This window comes from Ambystoma mexicanum, chromosome 6q (genome assembly GCF_040938575.1).
Source record: "Ambystoma mexicanum isolate Mex_15411 chromosome 6q, UKY_AmexF1_1, whole genome shotgun sequence".
In the NCBI taxonomy this organism is placed as follows: Eukaryota; Metazoa; Chordata; class Amphibia; order Caudata; family Ambystomatidae; genus Ambystoma; species Ambystoma mexicanum.
This window is the reverse complement of record NC_090937.1, coordinates 967409279-967426823: the sequence shown is the minus strand read 5'-3', so window position 1 is coordinate 967426823 and position 17545 is coordinate 967409279. Positions and strand designations below refer to the sequence as shown.

The window sequence follows — 17545 nt, the reverse complement described above, 5'->3', positions numbered from 1 at the left end:
TATCGTTTCTAATGATATTTCAACATAGTCCTTCTTAAAGCACAAACGCTGGCATGAATGCTGCATTGTGAACACAGCTGAGAACATTTGCAAATCCATAACTGTCTGATGTACAGCATACCGCCAGCAGCCACATGGTAACATGTTGCATACCACCAGTAAAAAGGGGGTCAATCCGCTGTGTTTCTTTTCTTTCCGTCAAGGTTTCTTTTAATGAGACTGAACACGCCCATGTTAAGAGCCCAAGAGCAGCGATGGTCCCTTCGCATGGGCGGCAGTGCCGTAAATGGCAGAACCTGCCCTCTGCCCAAGTAATACCACCATTGCCACCCATGAGTTGAGAACGTGTTTGCTGAGCGCTCATTTCATACTTTTGTATAATTTGTTTGCATTAATTGCAGCGCACAAAACCCTTGGGTGTCTAGGCGCTAGTTACAGTGAGGAAAGGAGGGGGAGGGCAAGAAGGTGGGGGGAGGGTGGTAGATATAGGAAGGTAGCAGAGGAAGACGGGGAGGGGGGCCAAGTATTAGTTCAACCTCATGCTAGTCGTGCACACAGTGAGCGCTCATAGGAAACATAACATTTTGACACTAGCGATCTTGATTCTTCTGTATTTAGTTTGAAGAAGTCATCAGTATGATGTGCCAGTTCTTTAACCAGAATAGGGTCTTACAAAGAGAGTGAAGTGGGTGTGTGGACCGATCATATATTGGCAGTAGTCCAGCATGATGACAGCATGGAGTATCCAGCCATCTGTGTAATACACGATACACAAATAGGCAGTAAAACATGGTCTTCATCAAGCCCACGTGTCTCCCTCCATGTCTCCTGCATGCCTGTTTCCATCACTTTGGCTGTTTCTTTCTGGTTGATTGAGCGTGCCTGCCCTGAGGGTCATCCTGTCCACAAATCCATCCCTGATAAATGTAATGTGTTGCGAAATCTGAGTGATCTAGAAATGTATCACAAATGAAGGTGTCCAGGTGAGTGTTTGCAGAATGAAGTGTTGCTTACTTATTGTCCCTCCAGTTACCTTTGATAAAGGATATTTTGCTTGCTACAAGTGGTTGAAGAACCGCAGTATCTTTACAGAAAGCTAGTAGTAACCCTGCTGTCTTATCTGTGGGCTTCTCTTTATGGAAAGCTGGTTTGGTCTTTAATCATTAGGTGAGTTTCTTGTACTGCAAATGCATCCAGCTGTTCGTACAATCTATTATACAAGGAACCCCCTGTGAGAACCACGTGCTCGCACTTTTCCCAAAATCTTGGCTGAATTTTCCCAAAAAGCTTCAACTATACTCCAAAAGGCATATTCAATGCCTATACATCGTTAATTTCACAGATTCAACAGAAATCTATTCAACAAAGAATATGACACCGTTTTGTTTTAATGTATGAACAGAAATGAGTCGGTGGGAATTGGAGACACAGGGTTCAGCTCCAACGATGGATACTATCCGAAATTCATAGGCAATTTTTGAACCCTTATTAGCGCATCACTGCCTCTGTGTCATACCTTTTTGTTGAAAAGATTTCTTTAGCATCTGTGAAATTAACGATGTATAGACATTGAATATGCCTTTTGGAGTAAAGTTGAAGCTTTTTTTGAAAATTCAGCCTAGATTTTGGGCTAAGTGTGAGCGCATGGTTCTCACAGGGGTTATATACCCTGTGAGCTTTCCTTGTGTTTATGTCGGGCCTTTTTCTCACCACAGAGCTCCGAAGACCTTGGATAACCCGTTTGAAGATTTCTTTTTGCAAGAAACTTCATAAACTCATAAACAGAGAAAAGTGTATCCTAGTGGTGCCCACCTGTATTAGATTCCCATCAATCTCTTATGCCATAACGTAATACTTATGACCAGAGATCTTAATCCCTGCAATTTTTACATGTAATCCGTATTTTGCAATGCCAAGTAACCACCTCGCCACAGAGGAAACCCTCCCATGACCGATAGAAGATGCAAAATATTAACTCATTGACGCAATGGATGTTGCAATACCTCGAAACATAGAATTCTATCAAATTGAAGTATAATGTTAGACCAGCTTTAGAAAACGCTCTCCCCATCCCTCATTGCCCTTTTAAAAAGAGCCAAGTAAAAACATCACAGCACGAGTGGTGTGGCGGTTATCACGCAATCGGGGCAAGGTATTCTACCAACTGATTTACCAAGTGATTTTGGGTAACGCATTGTTCAAAGGATCAAGAGCCCAAAAAGAAACGGAATAGAGTAAATGTTGCTAAATGGATTCCAAAAGACCAAAAGAGTTTATTGTATTGCAACAAAAAAAGAACAGAAAAGAATGACATCCCATTTGCTTCTACCTTTGGACAGCAACCTAACCTTTGATCTCTGGACTCTGACATATATGGATTGGGGTGAATGAAAGGGAATGAAAACTGAAACCCTAAGAAGTACAATAGCAGCGTTGTCTACTTTGGACATCCAGTCCTAATATGTCTTGATCGCTCGAAATTCTCAGAAAACAATATTCTGAATGCGCTTTTACTGCGCATTCGACAGTGATGAAAATGCTGAATCCAATAATGCTGAACAATGGGAGCTTGGATTGCAGGGGTGTCCCCCGCTGCTCCTGAATGGTATAATGGGTTCGGGTGTTGCGGGGGTTTCCTCCGCTTCTATTACAAGGATTGCGGGGGATAAAGGTTAATCTGAAAAGACGCAGTGTCGAAGTTCACGGTTTGGGAACTGATGTCACAAGGAAAAGGAGGAAAGTCGAGGTGCGGGAAATAAGATAAGTGATCCACAAAGAAGTATGTATGGGTAAAGCTGTAGCTGATATAGGGATGCAGGAAACGTGATCTATGTGATCACAACGCCGCAAATTTTCGTATTCTGCAATGTCATATTGCAAAATATTGGGGCGCGCAGTGATCACATAGATCCATATGTCAATTTTTCATACCTCCAATAGTCTGTCGTGTACGCAGGTGGACCTGTCGTCCCCTTCATCTGACCCAGAACTTTCTAGAAAGGTCAGTTTAAAATAGTGACCTGTAGTCTGCCACCTCCTTCCTTAAGTGCTGGTAATTTCTCAACCATATACATAAAACCATGATCCTTCATCGTCCCAGTGTTCCGAGCAGGTGACCCCTCCAGGCACCCAGGTTTCAAGACGGTGTTAGCAGTTTTAATGACAGCCAGCCGGTACCTCGCTGGCTCATTTATTAAATCATTACAAGTTCTAAATCTGAGGCACCATAGGCTATATCAAAACCTACACAGATACAGTTTTCTTAATGTTAATAATATACATAGGTTGTAGTCTTATCTTAGTGTGGACTTTCAAATGTAAGTACTAATTTGAAAAGACGGCTAAAGACACTGAAACACATACATTCCGTAAAGCAGAAAAGACTATTTAAAACATGCTAACAGAGCTGCAACCATTTGTGACAAATGTGTCGTTTGGTAATTCATTGTATCTTGCAGTATTTACCTTCTCACTGCAGCGCGTGGTCGAGCTAAAGCAATGATCTACTAAAGAGCAACCAAGCTGGTTTCCTCGCTTCTGCCGGGGAATTTCAGGTGAAATAAGGACATTTCTAGCAGTATGTATTGGGCTCTGGTGCAGTTATCTTTAGCTGGGCGACCCACCTTCTGGTCTTCCTTGATGTGTATCGCTTGTGGTGTGAGGACTGACCAAGAAAAAAAAAATCTTTTGCATACAGCAAATGACCAGATTCTTCAATTACCCCTTTCACATTTTTAATAAGAATGACAATGTGTTATTTATATAGCACTTCCGCCTAAGCGTGTTATTTAGAACATATTTGCTTACAATATCACCCAACTGAAGTTGGTACTCATTTATCAACTTTGGGGGGATGAAAGGCTGAGTTGGCTTTACTGGGATTCAAACCTGTGACCGGCAGATAACTCGCATATCACAGCAGCAAATGCTCAACCCACTAAGCTATTTTACCGGAACCAAAACTGGAATATTATCTCATCTCGAGTGGTTCTCCAGATCCTCCTATTTCGATTAGAATGCACATGCCACCTGCTCCAGCTACTACAATTTTCCTTTTGTGATCGCCAGGTCTTTAAGCACTTTTTTGATGGTGTCTACCCTTTCTCCTTCAGTGCAGAGATCAACATTACATTCAAATGTAGATTTCGAGATGTCCTCTTTGAAATTCTTTTATTAATCGTGCACGTATTGGCACAGTCTTTCTTGAAAGAATTCAAACAGTGAATCAAATCGGACTGGTTATTGCACTGCAGTGACATCAGAATTTGCCATTTTAGTATGCAGCAAGGGTTGAACTGGCTCTTTTGTGCCAACAGCGCCTGCAATCTCTCTGGTTAGGGGATCTTGTATGCACTCTATTCAGGCAGCAGGTTCATTTCTTTCCATGAAAGTGAAGCTGTAGAGTTTGCTTTAGATTATCCTTACCCAGCCCCTTCTACTCAAACCGATGCTTGAGGTTTCGCCAAAAGAGGTTGCCAGACAAAAATATAAATTTCTGTGGCGAGTATAACACCTAGTAAAAGTACATAAAATATGGCCATGCTTGCAAAAATCGGAGTAATGTCCCAGATGTCAACCTTCCTTTCTCCCTTTCCCAGGCCTAAGGAGAACTCAAGTTATCGAGTGAAAGTCTTATATTCCTCAAACAAAAAGAATGATTTGGGAACACTGCTCAGAGAGGTCTTTCTAAATCGAACTGTCTGCCCCTGCTACAGACGACTACGCACAGAGACTGACAGGCGGGTTTGGGTTGGGCAGGGGAAGACAGCAGTGGGCATCGCGGTAAGTGTTTGTGTCTATCTAGTGGGGTAGTGTGGAGTGGAGGGGGCTGGAGAGAAGGTGTGTGTGCCTTTATGACAAGGAGCAGGTGCAGGTTTAAGGGGGGGGGGAGTTTGAAAAGATATATTTTCTGTATGTTAGAGGCTTCACCAAATAGCCTTTAATATTTGAGAATATCACAAAGAACCGAACCAAAACCAATATAGTTTCCCCGTTTGTGCCTGCTGTGGAAAAAGGGGAAACAAAATCATGGAAACTGCTGCTGCCTGGATTCGGACTACCTGGATTACAAGAAGAGCACTACATTAGTGTTAGAACTAGTACCGGTGTATTCGCTTCAGATGGTAACAACAAAAACCGTCTCTTACCATGTACTGAGTGATTGAAGGCCTCCATCGGGCGGGTTAAGCGATAGTTCTAACCACAGAGGGAAACAAAAAGAGGAAAATAGAGGTGCCTTAAAAAAAAACAGGTGGAAAAGGGAGCGTGACCGGTCACAAAGGACCAGGTGAATATTCGAGGAAGGGAGAAAACAAGAGTTAAGTGAAAGTGAGAACTGGTCTGTAACAGGAAAGTTGCCAAGCATTTGGAGGTACCAGCGCTTGGAATTTATTGCAAGATGTGGAAGGGCTAGAAGAATAGACTGCACTATCTACGGTTCCATGTAATAATGTTGCCACAAAAATCTCGCCATGCAAAAATATCGGCTAAAAATGGCCGTTTTTTGTGGCAACATTATTGCATAGAACATGCGGGGGACCGCCAAATTTTTTTTTTGCCCCTGTCCCCATATATATGGTCACCCATATAATATCGCCACAACCTTTTCACAGCGATATTATTAAGGGCGACCATATATATGGGGATAATATTACCTGATACCACTATCTACTAGCTGATCTGACAGACCGATGTAGTCTCCCTGTGAGTACCTATTGTTCTGCACACATGAACTCGAACTGTCTCAACTTCTACTTCGCTTCCCACATCGTCAGTCTTTGTGTACTCCGGTCCTGACGCACGTTCGTAAATACAGACCCTAAGCTGCAGAATTACCCACGTAAATGAGAGATCAGCGTATATTAGTAGCTGTAGATCTTTTGCTTTGTGTTGAGAGGATCTGAATTTCACGTTCCTGAAATGCTGTCTTTTTTATTTGCATTGGGCTGTCGGTTGTAGCTTATTATTCCATTATCAACAGTTTGGGCTTCTACCTGTTGCTTGTCTGCTCCAGAGTAACTGCTGCTTAATGCTCTAGGGCCCTTCTACACAGTTGCATGTACTTACCTGGAAATTGGGGTCCTACTCTGCCCTAGAGGTGTAGCTAGGATTGTCTAACTAGTGAGGCCTGAAGCTAATGTATTTGGGCCCACTGCAGAGACATTAACATCTGTAAATGGCCACACAGCAGTGCTAAATCAGAAGTTACATATTTCTGGCCTATTGCTCGCTGGATTGGTATGGCATTGTTTCTGGGTTGCTTCCAGTTTAGCAGCACAGCACCTCAGCACCTCTTTGTCTCCTGCCACTGCTGTGCAGACGCCAATCTTGTGGGGCCGAAATGGCGCACCTGCTGCAGTGGGACGAATGCTGGTTCCTATGGACAGGTGCCCATGTCTGCTTGGGTTAGCTCTTCCCAAGCACTGGTATTCACTTTGGGATCTGGAAGGTGTGCATCACGGTCCTTTGAATGAGAGAACGTGTATCCTTTACTATGAGCCTATGGAGCTCTCCTCCACTCCAAGGATATTTAGTTTTGCACTCAAGATTCTAGCCAAGTTCCTGACTGCTTTATGGTATTAGCTTTCTGGATTGGAAGAGGATTGGTAATCCTACCATCATTGCTTCTGAAAGGACTGGTTGAGTAATGAATACTGAATGGTGTTCACAATGTGGGAACTCCTCTACTGAGGAAGAACACAATTGTAAACGTCTTGTCCTCTGGGCTGGACCCCGTTCAAGAGGATCTCTTGCGTGTTATCCCTTTGTTCCATGCCAGGAGGCTATACATGTGCAAATCGGTACGATCCTGGCCAAAAGGTCAGACCTGCTAGAAATGTCAGGCTGTTCTCTGTGGAAGAGCATCAACAGCAACCCCAGGCACGTGTGTATGCCTCCTTTGGGCACTTGTAACATGCAAACGTTGATGTCCTATTTGGGCAATGGCATATCTAGGTTTTGGGTTAACTATACCCTGACACGAAACAATTCATTGGTTTGCAGTTTTTTGGTAGTCTGTGTTTTGTAGAAGCTTACGATTCAGTCCCATTTTTTACTCTACTGCATGCACTCTGGCTCAACTGATCTTCGAACCTTCTTTCCAAAGCTTGAGATATAGGACGAAAAATAATAGCAGTGGGCCCCAGGTTTTAAGCAGCCACCATGACCTCTTTTGACTCCTGAACAATTTGAACTATGATTGCTGCGCAGCCTCTAGCCCAAGCCACCCCATGTGTCTTTGTCTTAAGTCTTACTTGCCCCTGTTTCTCTGTGTGAGCCGATATAATTGGCTTGAAAATAAAAAAAAAATCCAACAGGAGCCACAGGGTACATTTTTGTTCTCTTTCAAGCCAAGACGGACAAAATGTTTTAATAAGTCTCTGAGTAATTATTATGTTTTCTTATTATTTTCAGGAAATTCACACCAAAATGTAACCGGATTGTCATAGACTTTGATTCAATTAACAGCAATAGAAATGGCCCGGCGCCAGTGTGACTTACATCTCATTAAATCTCAAGAAGATGGCGATGATCCCTGTCTGGGAAGCTGCTAATGCCTTTCATCTTGAAGTGACGCATAACTTTCTAATAGATGGTTCGGATCAAGGAAACCTCTGAAGAATTCGGGACCTGAAACCTCTTAATAGGCAGTCTTTTTAAGCTATAGATTTATGGGGCTTCTGAGAGTTTTTCTTCTTTTTTTTTAACACAAATAAATACTGTTACATGCTGCATGGTAGCGAGTGTGGGTGTTCGAGCGTGATATCAATGAACAGTTGGGTGTTTTTGTGTATTTTTACTAATTTAGAAGGATGACATGTTAGCAGTATTTCTGTATTCATTTCAATTTCCCTATTCGCCCAGGACTATACCTACGAAATTGATCTTGCCAAAATAATACGTGACCTTCAGTTTAAAGCACAGATATATGATGAGGTTCAGACAGACATTAATGAAGTCACCCCGTACTGTTACTTTTTTTTTTAAAACTATACTGTAACTGCTGTTGTGGTTTTATGACTGTTTGACTTGTTTTAATTTGCCCTTCTGTGGTGTACATTAACTTAATGTACAGTCTGTTTTCTACAGTGCAATGCTATCAGCAGCGAGCTTGCTTTTAGAAGATGGGTTGCATCCCACACGTTAATTAATTGACATTTTAGATTCGGGGAATATTTTGTGAACAGTCGAGTTCTAGTGGGAGATATTATGGTCTTTAACAACGTTTGATAATGTACTTTTAGTTTGTTGAAACCCAATTCCACAAATAAACTGTGGAATTATGACCCCACCTGCATTTTACAGACCCACAACTTTCTTAATTTTGTTTAAAAAAAAAAAAGTGATCTGCTTTGGGACCTCACATTTCATGTAGCTGCAAAATGTAGTTCGTTACATGCGTGCACTAATAAACAGATCTTTGTAACAGAGTTCAGTCATTCTCGAGTACAAGCCAAAGGATTTAAAGGCTAAATAACCAACATTTATTTGAGACTCTGTATTTTATGTCTTAGTTTGTTATTTTACTTCTGTTTTGGCATTAAAATGTTGATCGGAACCATGTGTACTTTTTTTTTTCCCCTCCCCAACATCGCACAAGATAACACATTGACTCAAAGTGCAGTGTTTCTAAACAATTAAATAGTTCTACTTCAATGGAAATTGTGCTTTTGTGGCTCATGAGGCATTATGGCGATCTGTGACTCTCTGACTGGGCCCATCTGGTTCACTTTTTGTAAACCGTGCTCAGAGTAAGATTTTGAGGTGAGATTATTTTACTCCCTATTTTTTTGGGCAGTTGGATGTAAACAAAAAAAATCTATGTAGTGAAAAAGTAATTTCAATTTCCACTGGGAGTATTTTCATGGTGAGTCTTACTGTATTTCACAGCTAACTCAGATTTGGTAATTAATGCTAGGGGCGTGGCCTGATGTCCGAGGAGTGAGGACGCAGGCTCCCTGAGCTCCGGCTAACCCACGGCAGTCAGATCCTTTGCTGGGTGCCTTGGCCCACAGACATTACAGACACAGAGACCCACCAACAAACGAGGCGAAGAACTCTGCTTTCCGCCTTACTCCGACGAAAATCGGACCCCGAGAAGCCTCTGCCACGACTCGGCCCGGCTCCCCCTCATCCCCGTGCGTGGCGCACAAGATGGCGGCCGCCTCGAGCTGACGGACCCGCCGCGCGCATCGGGGCCGGGGACTGGCGGGCGCGGACCCAGGCGGACCCGGGCTGCTCGCGAGTGCCCCCCCCCTGCTGATGTCCCTCCCTGGGGGCACAGGGCGAACCCACGGCCTGACAGCCAGAGCCCGCTAAATCCCCATCAAGGACCGGTGGTGCCCCCTCCCCCCATGGCTTGGGTGCCCTGGGCGACCGCCGAGGACCGGCGCCACGCAAGATCTCTGTGCGACGGGGACGCCCGGAGGCGTCGGAGCCGGTGGTGCCTAGGGCCCATTTCAGAGGAGCTGCACGACGCGGAGTGGCGCCGACCCACGCCGGAGGAGCTGCGCCTGCCGGCCCGTCTGGTGAGTGTTCTCACCGATCGTTGGGCCTGCTGTGCCTGCTGGAGGGGCGCTGCACTCCATTCCGGGGAGGTGTGCCGACGGACCCCGCCGGGGCCGCTTACCCCGCCACCCAACGGACACTCCAACATCGGGGGCCTGCTGCCCGGCTCCCCAACCCACAGCAGCATAATTCCGGACTCCCGGACAGCCACCTCGACATAGGGGGGCCGACCCCCTGCTCCCCGAAGCGGATCCTGCCTCGCCGACGGGGACCGGGTCATCGCCCAACCACCCGGCCCCGCGACCCTACATTGTAGCCCATCCGTGGTGCTCACTGAAAATCCCCTCCTGGGGCTGGCGACCCAACCTTCCTCACCTATCAAGTGAATCTACGGCCACACCACACTGGACGAATCAATCAATCGAACTCTGTCGATTCGCTCTGGGGAAGCCTCCCCTACCGCTCCAGCCACATACCACACCACTTAAACGGTGCCATCTCAGGAGCCCCCTCAGAGGCCCTATCACATCATAGACCACCCCATGGTCCCAAGAGACGCTACCACTCCCTGAGGCCCAGAATATCAAGGTGAGCGGCGGAACCACACATTGGTACACTGGGCTGAGACAGCCTCTGAGTGCCTACACAAGATATTTCCCTCAAGGGGAGCTACAGACACGCTGCATCACTTGCTGAGACCAAGCTAAAAAGAGATGGCCGCTGCCAAGAACAAAGCCAAGAACGCCACACTAGACCCCTTCATGACACCCAAGCCTCTCCCCACTGCCCAATCCACCCCGAAGAACCCAACAAATCGCGATGGCCCAGAAGAGGAGGCCAGGCATAACCAATTGCTCGAGGCGATCGCAGCCCTGAGAACATTCATCGACACGAAAATAGGGGAGGTTAAGGCTGATATCCAACTCATAAGGCAAGATGCCCGCAACTTAACAGAGCGCGTAACCATCATTGAATCTTCCCAGAAAGACATCTCAGACGGGACATCGTCGTTACAGAAAGAGGTTGCAGACCTAAAACACAAAGTGAGCTTCCTGGAGGCAAGCTCCGAGGAAGCAGAAGGGCGGGCCAGACAAAATAATATCAGGATCCTGGGCATACCGGAAGGGACAGAGAACATCGACCCGACAGCCTACGTAGAAGCCCTAATACAGCAGGAAATAGGGGCATCGAACCTCTCACAGGGTTTTGCCATAGAGAGAGCCCACAGATCACTTCAGAAGAGGCCTCCTCCCGGATCCTATCCCCGCCCCATCATCGCTAAGGTCCTCAACTTCCGCGATCGTGAGGTGATCTTGAAATTCTCAAGAGACGGAGGAGAAATAGAGCGGGGCAATTCAAAGATCACCATATACCCCGACTACACCCAATCAGTACAGAGAGCAAGGAATTCCTTTGTTCCGATCAAGGCCAGGCTGAGGAAACTAAACCTGAAATATATGCTCCTATACCCCTCACGACTAAAAGTAATCCATAAAGGGCGTGCGATATTCTTAGAATCACCAGAGGCGGCCACCATGTGGATGGAACACAACAACCTGGCTGAGATTCCTACAGAATCCGCACCTGAGAATCACAAAGAAAGCACCCATGGTTGATCGCTTACTACCACGGCCGGGGCACCCAAGCCCCTCACATCGCACCCTAACCCAGAACGAAGCTACACTACCACTGAAGCAAAACTACCAAGCGAGAATGCTGAATGACTGCGGGACTTGCCTGGCCTCTCACCCATGGACACAGACCGCGCACCCACCGATGACCAGTGCAGGCCAGTTGCCTGCACGCACCCACTCGCGCCAGAGACCCGGATTAGGTCAGACAGCGCGAGAGCTCCCGAGCACTGCACTCCGGTGACAGAAGCTGGGCGCGTCAGTTACAGTTACTTTTTTCAAGTTATTATCGTTTCGACTGTCCTACCTCAGATGAACAATAACTGGCCTGGCCTGGACCCCGATCCAGGGGCTAGCTCCACCCAACCCACACAAGCGAGGCAACATGCATCTCACGATGCACCACATTTGACAAATGAGGAAGGGGAAGTGCTCCCCATAATGAGGAACCCACTCACGCAATGGCAGCAAAACTCAAGTTAATCACATGGAACGTCAGAGGGATGGGAACATACATACGGAGAAACCGAATATACTCCTACCTAAAGAGGAAAAGAATATCCCTGGCCCTCCTTCAAGAAACGCACCTAACCAAGGAGGACACAGACAAGATGGCGGACTACTGGGGGGGCCAGGGCAACGGCTCATCCTTCTCAAAATACGCAAGAGGAGTCTACACGTGGGTGAGTCCGGAAATACCTTTTCAACAAATGGGGGTTGAACTGGACAAGGAAGGAAGGTATGCAATAGTGTGGGGCATGCTCGAGAACTCCCCCCTATGCATAGTAAACTCGTACTTTCCTCATCACAGCATACCCTCTCACATCAAGGAACTATGCGCCAGACTGCTGCACTACAGAGAATACACGTTCATATGGGGGGGGGGGGACTTCAACTCCGTCATGAATGCTGAACTAGACAGATCAATAACCCCACGCACACCCAACAGCCCTTCCCCAGGGCCCCTCTCCAAGATGGTGGCAGACCTACACTTAACAGATATTTGGAGGGACCGCCACCCCTATGACAGATCATACTCATTCTATTCGGCTCCCCATAACCTCCACACCAGACTAGACTATTTCTTCATCGCCAATGAGCTAACCCCACAAGTAGAACTCGTGGAATACATGGGCAGATCAATATCGGACCACTCCCCCCTACTGCTACAGCTCTGCTTCAAGGGCCCTCGCCCACCCATCCCGATGTGGCGCATGCCAGTAGATGCCCTGACCGACCAAGCGTTCAAGGACACCCTAAGAGAAAAGTTGGAAGAATACTTACTGATAAACAATGGCTCAGTCGAGAAGTGGAGCACACTCTGGGAGGCGATGAAAGTGGTGACAAGGGGAGAGATAATCGCCGAAGCTGGCGGGATCAGGAGACAACTACGCAGGGATCTAGAGGCAGTGGAGGAGAAAATGAAACAACTCGAAAGGGATTGTCCACTGACTACTGAAAAGGAATCGGAACTGAAACTGATCAGGGAAGACTGCAGAGAAGCATGGGAGAGACTCTCAAAGTTCGACTTTTCTGTCCGCACCCTGAAGGCCCACAGGGAAGCGGATAAGCCGGGCAGAATACTCGCATGGTTGTGTAGAAAGGAACACCTGAGACAAGCCCTCAAGGAGATCAAAGATAGCATGGATGTGACCCGCAGGACACAACAAGAGATCAACGACACCTTCACGGATTTCTATAATGACCTGTACGCTCACAAGATAGAGATTCCTGCGGCAGACATAAGAGACACCCTGGCTGAAGTAGGACTACCCAGATTGAACCAAGAACAACGGGACAAACTGGGAGAAGCCATCACGATTGAGGACGTCACGGATGCGATCAGATCCCTATCCACAGGCAAGGCCCCCGGAACAGATGGCCTCATCCCAGAATTCTACAAGGCCTACGAGGAGACCTTGTCCCCTGTACTGCATGCAGTATACATGGAGGCATATGAGTTGGGCACTCTCCCCAACACCATGAGAGAAACTCTTATCGTCCCAATGCTTAAGCCAGGCAAACCAGCTGACAGGTGCGATTCGTATCGCCCACTGGCGCTCCTAAACTATGACGCCAAAATATTGACAACCATATTGGCTAAGAGGCTTTCGAGGGTGATTGGATCTCTGGTGCACGAGGACCAGAATGGCTTTGTTCCAGGACGAAACACCACTGCCAACCTCAGGAGGCTCCAACACATAATAGCACACACGACCGAAAGCGAGGAGGACCTAGCAGTACTTTCACTGGATGCCATAAAAGCCTTCGATTCTATTTATTGGGAATGGCTGATAGAGACCCTGAGGGAATTTGGACTCGGAGAGCACTTCATCCGCTGGATCAAGGTCCTCTACACCGACCCAGTAGCAAGAGTCAAAACAGGTGCAATGGTATCTAGGGCCTGGCCCATCCAAAGGGGCACCAGGCAGGGATGCCCGCTCTCACCAATGCTGTATATCCTAGGACTGGAACCAGTGGCAATATACTTTAGGAAACAGTTCTTCGACGCTGGCATCAGCATTGGTGGGTCGGATAACATTATCTCCCTATACGCAGATGACGTCCTTATATACCTGCGCGACCCCCTCGAAAATGCCCCGATAGTACTGAATGTTTTGGACAACTTCGCAAAATATTCGGGGATCAGATTCAGTAGACAGAAGTCATGCTCGTTCCCACTTCCAAGACTAAAGGATAAACCTGTGGAAGAGCTTCCAGAGATCGGGATCCGTTGGCAGGTCGACACCTTTCGATACCTAGGCCTTGATATCACACACACACACACACCAATAGCCACCCACAAGTACAACACCGAGGCGACAATGACTGGAGTGCGTAGATCCATGCAATTCTGGTCGAAGCTCCCGCTCTCCATGATGGGCCGAGCTGCAATATCCTAAATGATAATTCTCCCCAGGTTCCTCTACTACTTCATCAACGTGATATACTACATCCCCCCACCTTTCTTCAAGAAGCTAGAATCCATGATGAGAGACTTTCTTTGGGGACGAGCCAGGCACAGACTCACTCTAAACGTCCTCACACTCGCCTATGCCGAAGACGGTATCCAACTCCCCGATTTCCAAAGGTACTTCTTGGCGGCTCAATCGACACACCTAGCAAAATGGCTATCGGATGAACCCACAGCAGAGCTAAATCTGATATCCCAATCCTCCTCACCACTACACCCCAAAGAGCTAATTTGGAACACTCGAGCAGGGCCGCCCAATCCACCCATGATACTGGAGGTGGGGAGACAGGTATGGAGCAAGGTGAAATCCATAGTCGGACTACGTCACTCATACACACCCGACATTCCCATGCTGGCGGACACCTGTAAAACCTCCAGTGACTTAGCTACGATGAGAAGATGGGAGAGCTATGGCCCTTATACATGGGGAGACATGTTCCACGAGGGACTATTCAGGGACTTCGATTCACTCCAAGAAAGGGAGGGGCTTCCACCAGGCCAATTCCTCTGGTACCAAAGAGCGAAACATGCAGCCAAAGAGAACTGGGACGAATGGCCCGAGGAGCCAGAGACACACCCCCTCCTGAGAGAAATATACGAACTTAGTGATGGATGGAGACCGACATCCAGGCTGTACACCCAAATAAACAACAGACCCAACCCAAAGAGCACAAAGCTGAAAGAAAAATGGGAGACAGACCTGGGAACTGAAATCACGGAGACCGAGTGGTCAAGAGCCCTGATATACCCAAAGGAGGTATCTAGGAATGCCAGGTTTAGACTGATCCAACTGAACATACTCTACAGAACATACATGACCCCGCACAGGATATCCACGTTCAACAACATGGCCGACCCAAAATGTCCCTGGTGCTCCTCAGACCCGGCAGACATGATCCACATGTTCTGGACCTGCCCCAAATCTCAGAAACTATGGCAAGCCGCCGAACAAACCTGTAGGAATGCTGGCCTAGAGACATACGAGTGGACACCCAAGGAATGCCTACTGGGCACTTACCCAAGACTATCTAAAATCAAACACCTAACAAAGATCATGGATATGGCCTGCGTGCTAATCAAGAGGACAATTGCCATGGCCTGGAAATCCCCAGCAGGCCCCAGATATGAGCCCTGGATCAAAGAGATGGAGAGGTGGACCACGGCTGAGACCGAAGCCTGGGAGGAGGGGAACAGACGGGGAGGTGAGGACGTGAGCAACACACTAGAGGCTTGGAGGGCCCTCCTCAGAAACATGATCTTTTCAACAACCTATAAACCTCCCTGAGCCTGTCCCCTCCCGAACCCCAGAAGATGACAGCCAGCAAAAATGGCCCATCAAACCTAACTATCCAACTTTGTCCCCGCCCTGAGTGGACAAATACAGAGAACTGGCTCCAGACCCATGCCCCTAACCTAGAAATGAGGAATACGAGCCCTTAATACACGGTGGGACAGTCAACGTTGTTGTTTTGTTGGTTTGTTTATTTGTTGTTGCATCTTTATAAGACTAATTGGCACACAACATACGCATCAGACGATATGACCCAGTGAAGTTGCTTAACAGATATTCTTTTCTTATGTATGTACATTTACAAATGCCAATAAAAACATTTAAAAATAAATTGGTAATTAATGCAAATTAAAAAATGACGGTTTACCTTAAATAGCAACGTTCTATCCTGTGATTCTGTCGCTAATTATCCAAACAGATCGATTACACTTTGTGGGTCGATGAACGGTGGGCAGGCTCATAGGTGTTCATGGGTTCCTATTTTCTGTTGGGAGTATTTTTCATCCCAATTTATTTTTTTATTTTTTTAGGGAGGTAAAGTGACTGGTATTCCACTTATCTGTTGGAGTGATTGCACGGTTACATATTTTACAGTTGTAGATGACAAATATTTTTTATGACTCACAGCCATCAATATGCTTAACCTTGATGACCTAGATAGTCGGTTCTCTTAACTTTATTTCAGAGGCTTTGATAAAATAGCACATATGGGATGTCTTCATGCCATATTTGTTAATAGGGTTTTCTGCTGGACCAAATCACCTCCGTAGTAGTGTTATTGTGCTTGGAGGTATCCGGACCATAGACTACCGTAGGAAAAATTAGCAATAGAAAGATAACAGAATCGAAATTAATATTAAAAGCAAAATGAGTGATGCAGTGGGTCAAGAATGTATTGTACTAGCCTGGGTGCATGCATGCCAGTCCTTTTGTGTGGACCCTTGTCCTGAAATGTAGAAAGAAAGTAGGGTATGTCCTAAACTGTTGTAGTAGTTTGTTTTTCCAAGGCAGATTTGGATAATTGTAATATAGTAAAACGATTGTTTTGAGTGCACTAGGGGCGTGAGAATGTGCTCGGCAAACCTATAATTTTGGTGGCTTATTATATATATTTAACCGCAGGTCAAACTTCTGAATATTAATACACAGAATATCAGTGCTGAGATAAGATCTCCCTAGTCACGATTAGACCATGTAAAAATGTGAATGTTTGTAACAGAAGGAAGCGCAACTTCCTTCTCAGCCCACAGATGATTCTCCCATCAGTTCTCGGGAGACCCTGCTGATGTCATCCTCCGTCACTAAATTCTACTTGTATCCTTCGTATTCGAAATTTAGAGAGAAGGGGAACCCCCATCGGTATCTGGCGTCTTTGGCTGTCAACCATTTTGTCAGTGGGCTGCAGAGTCTTTGCCTCCACAAAGTGAATGATGAGAGGTCCTGGTAGATGGCGATGCAGGAAGATTTTGACAAATTTTGGAGTGGACTGTGTTGCATTTAGATTGTTTAGGGGTGGGCAATGCATTAGTCTTTATTGCTTTGTTGAGGTTGGGCACTGTTTCTGCACTTGAGCTGTTTGATGGGGGTAATGTATTGCATTTCTACAGGCTTGAGTGTGGTCAGCATATCGCACTAGATACCCACTGAGAGTGGCAATATATAGCACTTAATTGATACTGAGAGTGAGCACCGCTCTCCAATTAGATGGAGTGTCTCTAGTGATATCCTTTGTAGAGCACATGGAAAGGCTGTGCAGTTGACCATGGTGCTGCATTTAGTCGAGTCCATGAAGGCGAACAAGTCATGGGTTCTAAGCGATTGTAGAATTTGTACCACCATATGGAATACAGTTGTTGGCAGAATGCTGCCTTTTCGGTTAAGTGGGGTCTTGAATGTAACCACTTAATGATATTTATTTTATTTATTTATTGTGCATTTGCTAATACAAGTAAATTGTGTTTCAAAGTGCCCACAGGGCTACAGGGAGGGAACACGGGAATGAAAATTACTTAAAACAATGAAGGAAGAGGCGGACCTACTAGGCCTTGTGAGAATTCCGAATGTGCAAATGCAGAGAGAAGGGAAGGGGGAGAAGGGGAATTGCTAGGTATGCCAGGAGGGAAGTGCTAGGTAGTGAGCAGC

The 17545-nt window shown here is 46.3% G+C and overlaps 1 protein-coding gene across 1 annotated transcript in view; it reads left to right on the top strand.

Moving 5' to 3' along the window:
- DCTD (dCMP deaminase) overlaps nt 1-8557 on the top strand; it is a 306663-nt gene extending 298106 nt beyond the window's left edge. The window contains exon 6 of the mRNA XM_069631471.1: nt 7414-8557. Coding sequence (XP_069487572.1) covers nt 7414-7495 — 82 coding nt within the window. The 3' untranslated portion in view covers nt 7496-8557. The remainder of the gene's footprint in view (nt 1-7413) is intronic.
- The last annotated feature ends 8988 nt before the right edge of the window (nt 8558-17545 follow it).